A 17,529-nucleotide genomic window follows, 5' to 3' on the forward strand; every position below is an offset into this window, starting at 1 on the left:
TGTCTGTCTGTGTGTGGCTCTGTCTGTGTGTGGCTCTGTCTGTGTGTGGCTCTGTCTGTGTGTGGCTCTGTCTGTGTGTGGCTCTGTCTGTGTGTGGCTCTGTCTGTGTGTGGCTCTGTCTGTGTGTGGCTCTGTCTGTGTGTGGCTCTGTCTGTGTGTGTGTGGCTCTGTGTGTGTGTGGCTCTGTCTGTCTGTGTGTGTGTGGCTCTGTCTGTGTGTGTGTGGCTCTGTCTGTGTGTGGCTCTGTCTGTGTGTGGCTCTGTGTGTGTGGCTCTGTCTGTGTGTGTGTGTGTGTGGCTCTGTCTATGTGTGTGTGGCTCTGTCTGTTGGTGTGTGCGTGGCTCTGTCTGTGTGTGTGCGTGGCTCTGTCTGTGTGTGTGCGTGGCTCTGTCTGTGTGTGTGCGTGGCTCTGTGTGTGTGCGTGGCTCTGTGTGTGTGCGTGGCTCTGTCTGTGTGTGTGCGTGGCTCTGTGTGTGTGCGTGGCTCTGTGTGTGGCTGTCTGTGTGTGTGTGTGTGTGGCTGGCTGTGTGTGTGTGTGGCTGTCTGTGTGTGTGTGGGCGTGGCTCCGCCTGTGTCTGTGTGTGCGCGCGTGGCTCCGCCTGTGTCTGTGTGTGCGCGCGTGGCTCCGCCTGTGTCTGTGTGCGCGCGTGGCTCCGCCTGTGTCTGTGTGCGCGCGTGGCTCCGCCTGTGTCTGTGTGCGCGCGCGTGGCTCCGCCTGTGTCTGTGTGCGCGCGCGTGGCTCCGCCTGTGTCTGTGTGCGCGCGTGGCTCCGCCTGTGTGCGCGCGTGGCTCCGCCTGTGTCTGCGCGTGGCTCCGCCTGTGTCTGCGCGTGGCTCCGCCTGTGTCTGCGCGTGGCTCCGCCTGTGTCTGTGTGCGCGCGTGGCTCCGCCTGTGTCTGTGTGCGCGCGTGGCTCCGCCTGTGTCTGTGTGCGCGCGTGGCTCCGCCTGTGTCTGTGTGCGCGCGTGGCTCCGTCTGTGTGCGCGCGTGGCTCCGCCTGTGTCTGTGTGTGCGCGTGGCTCCGCCTGTGTCTGTGTGCGCGCGTGGCTCCGCCTGTGTCTGTGTGCGCGCGTGGCTCCGCCTGTGTCTGTGTGCGCGCGTGGCTCCGCCTGTGTCTGTGTGCGCGCGCGTGGCTCCGCCTGTGTCTGTGTGCGCGCGTGGCTCCGCCTGTGTCTGTGTGGCTCCGTCTGTGTGTGTGTGTGGCTCCGTCTGTGTGTGTGCGCGTGGCTCTGTCTGTGTGTGTGCGCGTGGCTCTGTCTGTGTGTGTGCGCGTGGCTCTGTCTGTGTGTGTGCGCGTGGCTCTGTCTGTGTGTGTGCGCGTGGCTCTGTCTGTGTGTGTGCGCGTGGCTCTGTCTGTGTGTGTGCGCGTGGCTCTGTCTGTGTGTGTGCGCGTGGCTCTGTCTGTGTGTGTGCGCGTGGCTCTGTCTGTGTGTGTGCGCGTGGCTCTGTCTGTGTGTGTGCGCGTGGCTCTGTCTGTGTGCGCGTGGCTCTGTCTGTGTGTGTGCGCGTGGCTCTGTCTGTGTGTGTGTGCGCGTGGCTCTGTCTGTGTGTGTGTGCGCGTGGCTCTCTGTGTGTGTGTGCGCGTGGCTCTGTCTGTGTGTGTGTGTGCGCGTGGCTCTGTCTGTGTGTGCGCGTGGCTCTGTCTGTGTGTGTGCGCGCGTGGCTCTGTCTGTGTGTGTGCGCGTGGCTCTGTCTGTGTGTGTGCGCGTGGCTCTGTCTGTGTGTGTGTGCGCGTGGCTCTGTCTGTGTGTGTGTGCGCGTGGCTCTGTCTGTGTGTGTGTGCGCGTGGCTCTGTCTGTGTGTGTGTGTGCGCGTGGCTCTGTCTGTGTGTGTGCGCGTGGCTCTGTCTGTGTCTGTGTGCGTGGCTCCGCCTGTGTGTGTGCGTGGCTCTGTCTGTTGGTGTGTGCGTGGCTCGGTCTGTGTGTGTGTGTGCGTGGCTCTGTCTGTGTGTGTGTGTGTGGCTCTGTCTGTGTGTGTGCCTACGTGGCTCTGTCTGTGTGCCTACGTGGCTCTGTCTGTGTGTGTGCCTACGTGGCTCTGTCTGTGTGTGTGCCTACGTGGCTCTGTCTGTGTGTGTGCCTACGTGGCTCTGTCTGTATGTGTGCCTACGTGGCTCTGTCTGTGTGTGCGTGGCTCTGTCTGTGTGTGCGTGGCTCTGTCTGTGTGTGCGTGGCTCTGTCTGTGTGTGCGTGGCTCTGTCTGTGTGTGCATGGCTCTGTCTGTGGCTGTGTGTGTGTGTGTGGCTCTGTGTCCGCGAACACTCTCTACTACTCTCTAATGCTCACCTATTGCCATTGTAAATGACAATCCCATTTATTTTGCGTGGCTCTGTGTGTGTGGCTCTGTCTCTGTGTGTGTGTGTGTGTGTGTGTGTGTGTGTGTGGCGCTGTGTCCGCGAATACTCTCTACTACTCTCTAATGCTCACCTATTGCCATTGTAAATGACAATACCATTTATTTTGCGTGGCTCTGTGTGTGTGTGTGTGCGTGGCTGTGTGTGTGTGTGTGTGTGCGTGGCTCTGTGTGTGTGGCTCTGTCCGTGAATACTCTCTACTACTCTCTAATGCTCACCTATTGCCATTGTAAATGACAATACCATTTATTTATGTTTAAAAAAAAAAGAAAAAAAATGTCATGAGCAATGCCAATAGCTTTACCTTTAATAATGCCGAGACCATTGCATTGTAAATGCTTGTTTGATATTGGGGGTTGTACCAAGAAGATGAAGAGAATGTTATGATGCTAATGTAGGCAAAATATAAAAGGTATGTTTCTTTTGTGTGTGTGTGTGACAGCTGATTGTAAATGGATAGCAAATAATGTTGTTAATTACAGAAAATCATGCGGAAATATTGGAGCTTTTGTAAAAATTTGTTCTGATTAAGAAGATCACAACCGCAAAAGAGGAAGAAAATGGAGGTAAAGTAACTTATGAGATATTGCACAGTTCTATTTAAATTGTGTGTTCTATTAGAACCTTGGAATATTTGCTGTTCAGACAATGTAAATAAAAGTTATTGCATAATGCTATTCTCCTTGCCCGAAAAGAAAATCCTGATTCTCTTATCCGCAAACCTAGGAGAATCTGCATTCGCCTTGTTGATGATTAGCTATATGTAGAAAATATTGGGGGAAGTTATCTAGTGGTACGAGGTTGTTGATCATGAACGTAAGCTACTTTAATGTTCAATACGTTCCATTCATTTATGTTTGACTAAATCTATACTACTATTATAAAGCGAGAACTGGGAACCTTTGAGGCGGGTAAACTCGGGAACCAAAGCGCCAATCCCAACAGCCAATACATCTTTGAAAACGTCAGGACAAGCAGATGGACATAGGCTATATAATAAAAATATATATATGTTAGAAGGGCAAAGTAACTTTTAAGGAAAAGTAGTCCCTTTGAAGTAGCGCCAGCTAACGGCGTGCGTGCTGACATCACGGCTCGGGGGCCAGGAGCGTGGGGAGGAGAGGCTAGTAAATAAATAAATAAATAAAATAAACTGTCTGTCTAAGTCAGTTCAACAGTTGCTTCATGATTGCATATTTTTCGTAAACGTTGAAGGTAGTCGCCACAGTAACCAGCTACGCTGATTACTCACTACTTGTCTTTTTACTTATTTTCCAAGTTGACGTTCAAAGCTAAGTTTTGCAAAAATGTTGTAATTGTATCTTCTCAGAGCAATATTGTGGGAACATGGATTTGGGCCATGATGGGGAAAGTAGAAACGTTCAGCGATTTAAAAAAAAAAAAAAAAAAAAAAAAAAAAAAAAAAATTAATCTTTAATTGTGTCGTTATCCTTTAAAAGTATAGATCCAGAGTGACTATATGGATACGTTTCACAGGCTTTGATCAGCTACATGTGGTTGGTATACTGGGACTGGATGGAAAATGGATGGGGAAATTCACAAATTATTTGTAGCTTTTAAGTTACATTTATTTATAGTGTTTCGTGCAACTTTGAGAGGGAGGTGTTGATTTATTTAAATGTGAGCAATTCTGCAATGCTAGATTGCAACATTTTCATCTAGGCCTATTGACGCACCATACGTACCGCCCCTCCCCCATCCTTTACCCACCCCCCTCCTCACCCCACAAAAGATTTCTACAGCCATATTTCTTCTTGAGACATTTTTTTTGATTTGTTATATTACATGAATTTTGCCTGCATCAACTTCCAAATCTGCATTTTCCTTTTTAATGATGCCAGTTTCTACTTGAAATACACCCTGTTGGCTTAGCCTTTCATCTAGTTAATTATTTTCCCATTACTTCATTGAGTTGGTTTTGTTATTATCTGGAAGGATGTGTGTATGTATATATATATGTGTGTGTGTGTGTGTGTGTGTGTGTGTGTGTGTGTGTGTGTATATATAGATATATATATATACGTGTGTATATATCTATATCTATGTGTGTGTGTGTGTGTGTATGTATATATATATATATGTGTGTGTGTGTGTATATATATATGTATGTTTGTGTGTGTGTGTGTGTGTGTGTGTGTATGTATATATATAATATAATGTTTTGTGTGCAATTGAAGTGCAGATAAAGAGATGCATACATTTTCTTACTTTGACAGGTGACAGCAACTCAGTAATTTCACTCGATGGTGAGATCAGTTATTTCATGACCTAGATTGAGGTCACAATTCTTGGAGTAGCTCAGTTTTTGCTTGTTCGGAATTTACTGTGATAAGATTATGAGGAAATTCAGTGTACTGCTATAGTTATCCAATGCTGATCCTTCTGTACTACATTAGTCTGATTTAAATATTAAGTCTGCATCTCAAAATCTGTTCCATGTTGGTTGGTTCAGTCCAAATATACATCTACAATGTCAGACAGGCCCTGCCTTCTCCAGCATTAAATGCAGACTTCAGGCTGCCTCACCTTACCTCTTTAAGACTGCCTATATGGCAGACAGCAGCCCTGGTTACACAGCAGCAGCTCTTGAAGTAGTCTACAGAGTACTCCCTTGGGCATGAAGAACTTGATACTTGAACAAAGTTGGGTGCTCTAGATCCCACTTTTATTTGAATTTTCCAGTCTGAGTGTGGATGCACAGTCTCAACCTTCAGAACTGGTCAGGGTTGCATTTATTTTCAAGTGTCCTTACCCCGCTGTTCTTCAGGCACAGCCTTTGTATAAAGTGATGCTTCTCACACCAGGTAGTACTGGGGCTGCTCCAGGCATTAGCACCCGCCACATGGACACACAGTGAGTTCTATACACTTAGAATTTATTAGCCTACTAAAGCAGTAACGTGACTGACAAAAGGGCAGGCCTGGCACCAGAGCACCCTCACTTTGAACAACAAAGCGCAGCCCCCCACCCCACACTTGATCCCTACTATTTAACTAATGGTAGTGATCATCCAGAACAAATCAGCTGCCTCTTGCTTCTTTATGGAATTTTTTTGGTAGCCATGTTTCCACCCCCTCACTTTAGTGTCTGGTTCTTCACCCTCCAGCTATAGAAATACAGGCAATACACTTCAACTTTGTGGGGAAGGTGTGCTCACCATCCATCATGTGCTATGATAAACCGGGTGCATACAAAATTGATCCTACGGGCTTCAGTACTCTGACTCATACACCCATAGAGCATCACTACCACTTGTAATGCATGCATAATATACACACAATTTGTCAAACTCCTGTGATGTCAGCGCAAGGCTCTGGGTTTCTTGGAACAGGAGAACTGTACTCGAGGGGTCGGTTCCCCACACTTATGGACCTAGATAAAATGGACTGATAATATCAAGGATTCACAAACTACGGTGCTCTGCTGTTACCACTTTATATGCTACACCTAGGTTAGGAACGGTACTCCTCTGCCCACTGTGAGGTCACTGTTGATGTGCCCCTCCAAGTCAGAATACCGCTCTTGTATTGGACATAGTCCGGGTCCATCTTTTGCGCGCTGGCTAAATTGGGAAGATGCCAGGCTCAAAATAAAGGTGGGGGAACCAGATTCGCATGTGGTTGGGTTCTTTGGGCTGGGGAGCACACCTGTATACCATGCAGAGGATATTCATGCCCCAACATCCTACTTTTGGGTGTTGCTGTCTAAGCTCCCAGACACCCGTTCTTCCCTTAGTAATCGATTTATTTAGAATCTTTTCTGCCATAGGAACATTATCCTCTTTCTTAGATTAGTGTCCTGTGGTTGATCTATTCCTCCTGTCCCAGTTTCATGAGTGTTCTAGATCTCAGCTGACCTAGTTTTTAAATGCCCTCATTCTAGTTTCATTTTTTTTCTGGCGTTTTCACAGGACACAGCTAATGCTGCAGTACAAAGCATTCATTTGTAGCTTCAGGGTCCAGCAGGATGTGTGACTTGTAAGTACTGCAGTGAATGGGTAGAGCTAAACCTTGTCCCAGTGCTGGAACAGCAGGGACTTCACATGTGAAGAGCATTTGTTTTGATATGCGAGGACTCTGCAAGTCAAAACTTAATTTGTGATTAGACTTAATGACAGATGAGTTTTTGGTGTATTTTACAGGGCTCCCTCTCCAACAAAACGCAAGGACCGTTCAGATGACAAATCTAAAGATCGTCCCAAGGAGAAGCCAGTGACCAAGGAATCTGGAGACAAAGAACGCGGCAGAGACAAGACTCGCAAACGCCGCAGTACCTCCACTGGGAGCAGCAGCAGCAGGTACACACTGATCTGACAGCACAACTTCCCATCCGTAAACACGGCTGATCAGCCTGTGAGCAAATTCTGTCATTCCAGGGATGCTTTCAGGCAGGTTGCTTCATGGAAGTTGCTGCCCTTTGATAAGTCACGGGTGCTTTTTGAAATCTCTTGTGAGTCCTCTGTACTCTACTTCCACATCACTTATGACTTAAACCTTATTGCCACCAATATTCTTCCTTGAGCATGCTGAAATCCGGATCCAGTACAAATTTCTGACTTAGAGTTGGTTGCTCAGTAGTAACGATTTAATAACTCTGCTCTAACTCGACTAAATTTAAGAGATACAGATAAACTACTTGTACAAAAAAAGTTGTTTTTGTAAAGTATAGTAAAACATGGTAATTTAATGCTCTCAATTTTGAGCATAGCTGACATTCCAGAATGTAGTCCTTTGTGTACCTTTTTTAGGTCTTGCATAGAGTTTTTTAGGTCTTGTAGAGGCGCATGCGCTGCCTCTACAAGGCATTAAGTAATCAGCATTGCTAGTTAAACTCCACCCATTGAATTTCTCTTTTCTTAGTCCCTCCCCATTGGTGAAATATGTCATTGCTCTTCTTAACGTGCTCTTTGTTGGCTGGTGGTCCGTCACGTAATTTCCGTTTTCTTCCGTTTCTGGCGGAAGCAGCATCGATCAACTACTGTTAACTTGCGCTTGAGGGCGCCATCTTCTAATGTGAGCACTGCTTTGTTTTTTTTTCCCATTGCACCTGGTTCGTGCCCCTCGCTCCTTGTTGTTTGTTTGTTTTTGGTAATGATTTCACGCATAAAGAAGCATACTAACATCTATCGTGCCTGGGTGGTATCGCCTGCTTGCATAATGCAGATGTTCTGTTTTCTGCAACTAACTGATGGTTTATTGGCGCTGAGTAAAATCAGATTTTTGCACTGATTGATACAAACACTCTTCTTTATTTCTAAATTAATATTCATGCTTTTCAGCCATTAAATACGTATTGTTTTTCCATCTACCGCCGAGTTTTTCATGTTTGTTAAAAAGATGCACTTCCATTAACGCGGCGTCCGTACCGGGTGAGGTAGAAGCAGCATTTCCTTTCGTACAGGAAGTGCCTTTCTCCATGATAGCGACTGAAGCTCAATTTGATGCTTAGTTTCATGGGCAAAACACAACGAAGGATTCCATGATGACTGAATGTATGTATGCCTCGTGTTAAAAAAAAAAAAATAACTAACCATAAAACCTGTGTTGAGTTTTGTAAGCAATTGGACTGTGAGCTTTATATTTAATTAGGGTTCCCTTGCCAAAGCATGTTTGCAGCCGTAAAATTCCACGTGTACATACACTAACCAGGAAATGGTTGGAAATGATTTTTACAGCGCTCCTTCTAACTCCCCTGCAGGGGGATGGGATGAGATGTGTCATTTCCTCTCAGTCAAAAGCAAGCGCACAGTATAGCACTTACTACCCAACCTATCCGTTCAACAAAATACAGGAGGTACAGACTGCCCATCAAAGCCATAGTTGTTGCTTATTTATCTTGCACAACTAACAACCACAGATAAAGCCAATAGTCCTGGCTTGTTGTAGGTGTAATATTATTTGTTGTATTATATATCTGTGTGTAATGACCGAAACAGTGAAATAACAGTCGGCCGCTCACTATGCTATGCACAGATTTTAAGCTTCGGCATTTTAAGCCACTCCCTTAATTACATCAGCCACACCCCTTTGAGTTACTTCTTTTAAAACCTTAATTCTTTTGCCCTTGAGCAATGTTCTGCCTATTTATTTTTGTCCCAGCACCGACCATTTATTTGTGGACACACTTCTCAATTGTGTGCGCAGTCTATAAAATGATGAACTAATATGCACATAATTGGGGTGAGCAAGCTATTACAGCTGAAGCGCATTGGTGTTGGGAGCAGGTTGGATTACAAGTATGAAGCTGGAGAAGCTCCGCAAATGTTTTTATACAAAAACTGCAACAACAAAAAGTGTGCCCTCTGCTGCTTCTTTCTGGAATGCATAATTTGAATCCCTATTTTGTACAAAATAACCTTAACATTAAAAGGTTTGAGTGTCTGCTTAGCTGCTCTGTTTCCAGCTCATTTAGGTGCTTTTAGTTTGCTGATAATTCCACCATAAAAATTAGTTTTGATAGTAAATGGTGGGTTCACGTCACACCACAGATGGCTAAATATAAAGGGAAAGATTATGCATAAATAATCCTGGTGTGCTGTTCCGCCTCAAGCATTTTTTATATACTGCTTCTCGGGCAGGGGGTGTGCTGGACCACATTAAAGATGTCCTCTCCCTCCTCTCTTCATCTAGTTAAAGAGATATATTTTACATCACAAATCAGTATTAACTAAGCATATTTCTGAAATGCTGTTATTACCAATACATATGTTCATTTATAACAAAATTCTGTCACATGCCACCCTCCCATCTCTGGACCGAGTTCTATAGTATCCATGCCCAACTCCCTCATAATTGCCATTGTCAATTTTACCGACATTTGGTACTGAGTTTCTTCAGCTGTCGTCTGATAAAACATCTCATAGACTGCCTTGTAGCTACCATTGCCCAGTCCATGTCATTGCACCATTCTGTATATGTTGGCGCTGTCTGTGCGCCCCAGTGTTTGGATGTGTTGCTATCGTCATGCCCAGAGTTGCCCAGTCTTTGGCCTTGCGATTAAGGTCTGTGGCTTCCCATATGTGTAGGAGACACCGTTTGCGTTCTGGTGGTACTGGAGCTCTGCTGACCTTTGTTATTGTGGTCATGATTGTTTCCCAGTATATTTGAATCCTCGGGAATTCCCATATTGTATGATAGAATGTACCTATAGCTCCACATTTTCGCAGACAGAGCTGGGTATCAGTCCTCCTATTTTGGCTAATAGTACCCTGGATAGCAGACTGCTGTCTTGATTTCGCTATAGTTACTCCACTTTTGATCGCCTTTTTCTTGTGCTGGGATGAACTGCACATTTTTGCATTTCCCGAAGGCCCTATTACAAATTTCCAGGGAACGTGTACTTGGATACCATCTGAATAACACATATGATTTGGGGTTTCTAGACTCCAAATTTCCGGGCCCAGAAATATTGGACCCAGTTGTACTGGGTGCAGAGCCACACCTGGTGACACCATAGGTAGATAAGGAGAGGAAATTGGGGCAGAAGTACAGCCCAGGCGGACCATTATTCTTCCCCCTAAGGAATTCTCTCCCCCCCCCCCCCCCCCCCCCGTCCCCCCCCCGGGAGCCCACAGTCTCACCATCCCCCAGACAACATAAACATCCATGCACCAAACCGACAATAGAAACCAACCCATATGTATCACTGGTTTAGAGCTGGTGATTAAAATCTGCGTTAAACTCACTGGACTTGTTTAACACCAATGTTAAAGGACCTCCTTATTCCAGGCCCGTGGGTTATTTCTGATTTTTAGGGAGTGTAACTCGTCAGCCTTGTTAACTAAGAGCGAGATACAGTCAAGAATTGTTATTTGTTATTTCCCAAGGCATTTAACGGGGAACTCAGAATTGTTGGGGGTGGCAAGGAGTTTTCATGTAACTTTTCTTATTTAATTTAGTATTTTCATAGCCACGTTTGACACCGTAAAGAGAACTGCACATTCGTAACTTGAGGATATTTTCAGAATTCAGTTTTGTAATGATTTCGACATAACTTTTAAAAACCTGTTTGTCATTTTTCATAGAAAAATATTTATCGTATAAAAACATCAACAAACAGTCATTCTGCATAGCCCTCGAGGATATGATGGTCTAGCATTCACTGCGGCCTCCATCTAGAGGATACGTCTGGGTTTTAAAAAAGCGAATACGTGTACTGCTGGTTTACAAACTATGGTCTTATGTTTATTGTAATCAGTTACATGCATGCTATACTCTCTAGTGTAAAGGAAATGACCCTTTCGCTGATGGGTAGTAAAAACCAATAATTTTAACGCTTCAATAGCCCCCTTAAGGCTGTGCGCCCTGGTGCCCCTGACCTGCTTCATCAACTGTAGCTTCGGCCCTGATTCCAAATTGTTCCTGTTCTCAAAAAGAAGAAAACATTAATAAATCTCATACATGTTTTGCTACTGAGGTTAGTTCAGAGCAGTGTTTGAGGCCTACATGGTAAATAACCAAGTTCTCTCATGTATCAAGATAACGCTCATGTAGAGTTCTGAAAAAATGCAGGAAAGCTAAGGTTAATTGGAGTACCGCTCTCGCACCAACTTCTGCTGACTTAAAATATTGGATTTACAGCAACAAAAGTAAAAAAAAAAAATTACTGTTCTCTCCGGTCCTGTGGCAATTTAGTAATTAAAGTTATTTGAGCAAGTTCTTCCTAATCCATGTGTAGAGTACCCGTATTAATCGTAATACTGTGCGTCCTATTTTGGTCTTGTATGCATCATACTGGGTATTGCCACTTAATTAGAGCAGAAGCTTAAATGAGGCTTCAAGAGGCAGAGCCTCACAGCAGGCTGCTGTGCTTTTGTAAACACCATTTCCCTGGTGATGCCACCCTGCTGCTCACTGTTACTGAGTTCCGCCAACACACAAATCAACACCACCCAGCATATTTACACTCCACATAATACCACTCAGCCCTACATAATTCAACTCCACATAACACTCAACTCACTACCACATAATTGCACACCACATAAAAGCAAACTATACCACAAAGCAACAGTCCACATAAAAACACTCTGTACCCTGCCACATAATTTTATCTGCATAGTTTAACTCTACAGTTACATGCCACACAATTCAAACTCATTTCCATTCTGCAGCACCTATTTTGACATCATTCTTTTCAACAACACACTTATATAACACACCACGTACATCCAGTACACACCACATAATCACACATCATACCACAAAATTCTACAAAACACAACATGTTTAAACTCTACTACATAACACTTCACAGCATAAAATAACATTCCACATAATTATACCCCATAACACAATCCCACTAAGCATACCTCCAATACACAATAATTACTATCCACTTAATTCAACTGTACACCATGCCACACACCACTACACAAATCCACTCCACACAATTCCACAACTAACAATTCCAAAACAACATAATTCCACTTCACACCACACACATCCACTACACTCCAGTAACACATAGATAAGACATTTGCATTTACAACGCTAATCAACTTCACACATACCCAATCTACACCATATAATTCGACTCCAAACCACAGAATACAACTCAATAAAACAGTTGCACAAAACACCACATACAACCAATCCAAACCACACAATTCCACATCGTGCCACAAAATTTAACAGCACACCAGTAAATAAACTCAACTACATACTACTCAACACAAAATACCATTATACATAATTACACTCCATAACACACAATCCCACTCCACATATTTCCACCTCTTGGCTCTCCCCCACCTCCCACATGTTCCTCTCTCACATACTCTTTCACTCACGCTTCCTGCCTCTCTCATATGGTTCACTCTAAGTCTCAAGGGACAGTTTCTTTCCCGTGCTTTTTCAATATTTCTGTTCCTCAAAACCTCGATCTCCTCTTATCGGGGTGTCTTCTGTGTACACAGAAGCTCCCTCTTTATGTGTCTATGGTATGCTCTCCCCTTCTTTCTGTTTCCCACATATTTTCTGCTCCTCTTTCTGCACAAACCACCTATCCCTTTCTATCTTCCTTTCTATATATGCACTGTTTAGATCTCACCCCTGTCTATTCATAATTGCCACATAATTCCACTACACAAATACACTACACCCCATACAATTCCACAACTAACAATTCCACCCAGAAAATTCCACTGCACACCACATACATCTACTCCATTTCAAACAAATACACAAACGCCAAAAGCTCAAACCTTCGCAAATGCGGACCTATTGCATTGCAAATGCTCGTTAGTTCGAGGACCTAAAAGCTGCGCTTGCGAAGTCTCCGGTTGGAGATTTAATGTTTTTTTTTTTGTAAAATTTTTATTTTGCAGTATATCAGTTGAAAATAGAAGGGGGGGTAGACAGTAAGAGGGGAAACAGAAAGGAAGAGGAAAGATAGGCGACATACCGCCACAAAACCCCACACAGGGGGCGCAAAAAAGAGGGGGGAGGGCCCATCCAAAGAGGAAGGGCGGTATGGTTCCATAGTCCGCAGGCAATGATAAGGCTCAAGTCCAGCATAGGCACCCTCAAGTCGACAAGCCTGCCCAAACTCCGCTCACGGCCCAGTGGCCCTCTCCAAGGCATTGCTAGTCGCCGCGAGAGGCAGAAAGGAAGAAGAACATGAGACACTCACCCCAACTACCCCCACCCTCGTCCCTCCCCAACATCACCCTCCCCCCAGTGGCGGCGACCAACAAACATAGCAAACAATACAGACATTCTGGAGATCAAATCTGGAAAAGATGGAGAGACCGCAGCGTTGACGGGCACACAGCCGAGGGCAAACCTCGGGACAGAAATCGCACCAGGGAGCCCCAGTTGTACATGAAATTCTTAAAGTTCCCCAGGAAGATGTCAGAGAGGCGTTCCATGCTCAACAGACGCCACAGTCGTGCATGCCACAAGGAAATAGCCGGGGTAGATGGGGACTTCCACGCTGCCGCCAGAGTCACCTTGGCCGCACCCAAACACAACCACATAACACGCTTATCCGCCCTGGTCTGGTGTTCAAGCAGTGGATCCCTAAGTCCTAATAGGACAAAGTCCATGGAATTCGGAACCGGATAACCCAAGATGTCTCTAATGTGGGACAGAATCTCAGCCCAAAACGGCTGAATGGTGGGGCAATCCCACCATATATGCTTAAAGTCTCCCAGCATCCCACAGCCCCGCCAGCACCTATCCGAGGTGGCCGGGAATATGCGGTGCAACTTGGCGGGGTACATGTACCAATCAAAGATGAGTTTCATATGTGTTTCTCTGAGGTCAGTAGAGTGATTGTGTGTGGTCACATCTCTCCATAGGGCCCGCCATTCAGCGGCAGAGATGTCCCTCCCCAGTGTGGATTCCCAATGGTCTTGATATCGGGGTCGTGGCGACACGGTAGAATCTAATAACAATTTATACAGGAAAGAAATCGTACCCCTCATGGTAGAAGTATGAAGAAGGAAGGATTCAAATTGTGACAAGGGTCTGGTGGCCGCGTCTACCACGGCAGGCGACGTCGCCCAATGCAGGAGTTGAAGATGCCGAAAGCGTTCTGTCGGGAGGATACCGTAGTCCCTCATACAGTTGTGGAAAGTGAGGGGTTCAGCGCCATGGAACAGGTGGGTGAGGGCTCTACAGCCCCCCATCCTCCAAGCGTCGAAGGGACCCTCCGCAAGGGCCGGGGGAAAAGCCGGATTGAAGTGAATCGGGGTGAATGGGGACGGGAACGTGGTCCAACGGTCGTCACCGCACACCGTGTCCCACACCTTCAGCACCGTACTCGTGGGGGTGCTAATGTAGGCATTCTTGGGGCGGTCTGCCTTAGGCTTCCAGGCCAGATCCCAGATGGAGCGGCCCGCAACGCTACGATCCATGTGGAGCCAATGCTTTTCCGACTTCTGTTGAGACCACTCCACGATGACCCTCAGTTGAGCAGCTTTATAATACAAAAGCATGTCTGGGAAGCCTACCCCCCCCATCCAAGCGTGGACGCCTCAGGACATGGAATGGAAGTCGTGCTCGGCCTCCCTGCCAGACATATCGTAGCATCATGGTCTTCAGTCGGCGAAAGTAGTCTAGTCCTACCGGAATAGGCAAAGCCTGAAATAAATACAATAGTTTGGGAAGGAGCACCATTTTAAGGGCATGGATCCTGCCTAGCCACGAGATGAATTTAGGCTTCCAACGATCCATCTCAGTCCGCACCGAAGAAAACATCGGAGGGAAATTAGCGTGGAACAGGGCGTTCACGGAGGAAGTCAACCGCACGCCCAGGTAGAGCAAGGAGTCCGTCGCCCAAGCTAGCGGAGTGAGCTGCCTGGTCGTCTGCACCTCTCCCGCCGAGAGGGTCAGGTTTAGGATGTAAGATTTATCGAAATTAACCTTGAAGCCCGCAACTGCCTCGTAGGCAGAGAGCACAGAGTGGACATGTGGCAGTGACAGCGCCGGTTCCTTGATAGACAGTAAGACATCGTCCGCAAAGAGCGAGATTTTGTGCTGCTCGCCCGTAAAGGGAAGCCCTAGAATCCTCTCATTGTCTCGCACCGCTAACGCCAATGGTTCAATGCTAAGAGCAAAGAGAAGAGGCGAGAGGGGACAGCCCTGGCGCGTCCCTCGGGAGTGGCGAAAACTCGCGGATCTATGGCCATTGATCAGCACACGGGATGTGGGCCCACTGTAATTAGCCTCAACCATCCTCACGAAAGCAGGCGAGAAACCGAAGGCCAATAGAGTCTGATGCAAAAACCCCCAGTCGACGCGGTCGAAAGCCTTCTCTGCGTCGAGTCCGACTAATACCGCAGGTATGCGGAAACGCTCCGCCTTTTCGATGAGGTGTATGACGCGGCGTAGGTTGTCATGGGTCTGTCTGCCTTTAATAAATCCCGACTGATCAGGATGGATCAGGGCAGGCATCAGGTCTTGCATCCTGCCCGCCAAAATGGAAGAATACAGTTTGGCGTCCAGGTTGAGAAGAGCTATCGGGCGGTAGGATGTACAAAGAGCAGGATCCTTCCCCGGTTTGGGAATAACACTGATCAACGCCTCAGCCATAGAGTCCGTGGACCTACTGTCAATCGCCATTGCGTTGAAGAGGGAGACCAGGTAGTCGCATACTTCAGAGGCAAACGTTTTGTAAAAAAGGGCCGTGTAGCCGTCAGGCCCGGGGGCCTTGTGCAGCTTCAGGCCTTTAATGGCATCCAAGACTTCCTCCCGAGTTATGGGGGAGGACAGGGACTCGTTCCACTCCCTAGAAACCTTCGGGAGAGACAGGCCCTCCAGAAATCGTGACTGTGCGCCGGGGTCGAGAGCGTCGCTAGAGTAGAGTGCCTCATAAAAGCGCCCGAAGATGGCCGCTTTGTCCGCGTCTCTATGCTGAACAGAGCCTGCTTGATCACGAATGCCCCCGATATAGTCCTTCTCGCGTTTGTCCCGGAGCTGCCGGGCAAGATGGCGCCCGATCTTGTTGCCCTGGGAGTAGGAGGTACGTCGAAGTCGCAAAAGAGTGAATTCCGCCCTGTTATTATAATGGGCCCTCAGTTTCCCTCGGACCGCCGTCAGGGGGCGAAGGGTCACCCTGGAGGGGTTCGCCTTGTGGGCCTGCTCTGAAGTAGCCAACTCCAATTCCAGAGCCGCCCTCTCTTCGCGCCTTAGCCTGTTCAGATTTGCGTTGAGGGCGAGGCACGTGCCTCGCAAGGAGGCCTTGCACGCGTCCCACGTGGTATACACCGACGTGTCCGATGGCGGGTTAAGGAGGAAAAAATCACCAATCGCCTTGCGCAGGGCCTTACACGACACCTCATCTCGCACTAGCGCTGCCGGGAAATACCACTTGCGCCAACCATCCCCTCCGGTGGCCCAGTGCAGTCCCAGAACCACAAGGCTATGATCCGATAGCGAGAGTGGAAAAATAAATATCAGCTAATTGCACGTCCCCTCGAAGAGCCTGACTCAGCAAGATATAATCAATGCGGGAATACGAGTGGTGCACGTTGGAAAAAAAGGTGTAATCTCTGGTCTGTGTGTGGAGAAATCGCCAACTGTCGATCAGACCGAGGTCTCCCAACTGCCGTTTAGTTTCGTCTGAGAAGACGCCAGTGTCCGCCCTGCGGCCTCCAGAGCTATCCAGACCCCTGTCCCACACCATATTGAAATCGCCTAGCAAAAGTAAATGACCCTCCACAAAGTCCCCCATCTTGTCTAACAGATCTTGCAGAAAGTGATTCTGTCCCGCATTAGGGGCATACAACACAGCAAACGTACACAAGCGCCCCCGTAACAGTCCCTTCACCAACAGCCAACGGCCGTCTCTATCCACCCTCACCCCCATGGGCTGAAAATGCAGGGAAGCCCGAAAGAGTAGGGCCACCCCCCTGTGCTTAGTGGCCGCAGAGGCCCTATAGATAAGGGGGAACTGCCGAAGCCTCAACTCATCCCTCCTAGCCAGGTGGGTCTCCTGGAGGGCCACCACATCCAGATGGTGATCTGTGATGTACTTCCAGAGTTTCTGTCTCTTCTGCGGAGAGTTAAGGCCCTTCACATTCCATGTTCCTATGCAGACAGGCATAAGGGATTATACAGATTCCACGCCATGCACACAGCCAAACAGCCACGGTGCTCGCGCCGGACCCACACACGCTCCACAAACCAAGCCCAGGGGAGGTAGAGAAGCACGGGGACTCTAGGGAAGAACCCCAGCCACAACCAACCCAGAAGGCCCGCCCGGCCACTCCGCAGGCCCCGTGAGGCATCCACATTCCCAGGGTACGCAAGGGTCAGCGAGGGCAGATCCCCAAACCATATACAAATCACAAAAGAAATTATCGACAAAGGTCCTTTCCACATACACTCGTCACACAACGTCGCCGCCACTCCCCGAATTCCCTTCCCCAACCCAGAACATCCCGCCATGGCTCCCATGTTCAGAGCGCTAACAATCCCACCCCTAACCCCCCCAAGAACAAAGAATAACAAAATGCAACTCAATGCACTGAACCTGAACCACGCAGTCTGCAGTTCCAGAAGGTCCTGGTCCAAAAGTTCCCCGTTGGTCCGGGGTTGGGGCAGGGGGGACCACCTGGGGACCCCCAGGTCCAAGGTCCGGGGTGTCTCCTCCAAAAGTACCATAGTACCCCGAGGACCTCAGGCCAAGCGCCCCTCCGACGCCACTCCAT

The 17,529-nt window shown here is 47.6% G+C and overlaps 1 protein-coding gene across 1 annotated transcript in view; it reads left to right on the plus strand.

Moving 5' to 3' along the window:
- Window positions 1-17,529, plus strand: part of RNPS1 (RNA binding protein with serine rich domain 1) — a 170,817-nt gene that overhangs the window by 49,024 nt on the left and 104,264 nt on the right. Inside the window, exon 2 of the mRNA XM_086941298.1 lies at window positions 6,514-6,669. Coding sequence (XP_086797424.1) covers window positions 6,514-6,669 — 156 coding nt within the window. The remainder of the gene's footprint in view (window positions 1-6,513; window positions 6,670-17,529) is intronic.

This window comes from Lissotriton vulgaris, chromosome 10 (genome assembly GCF_964263255.1).
Source record: "Lissotriton vulgaris chromosome 10, aLisVul1.2, whole genome shotgun sequence".
Lineage (NCBI taxonomy): Eukaryota > Metazoa > Chordata > Amphibia > Caudata > Salamandridae > Lissotriton > Lissotriton vulgaris.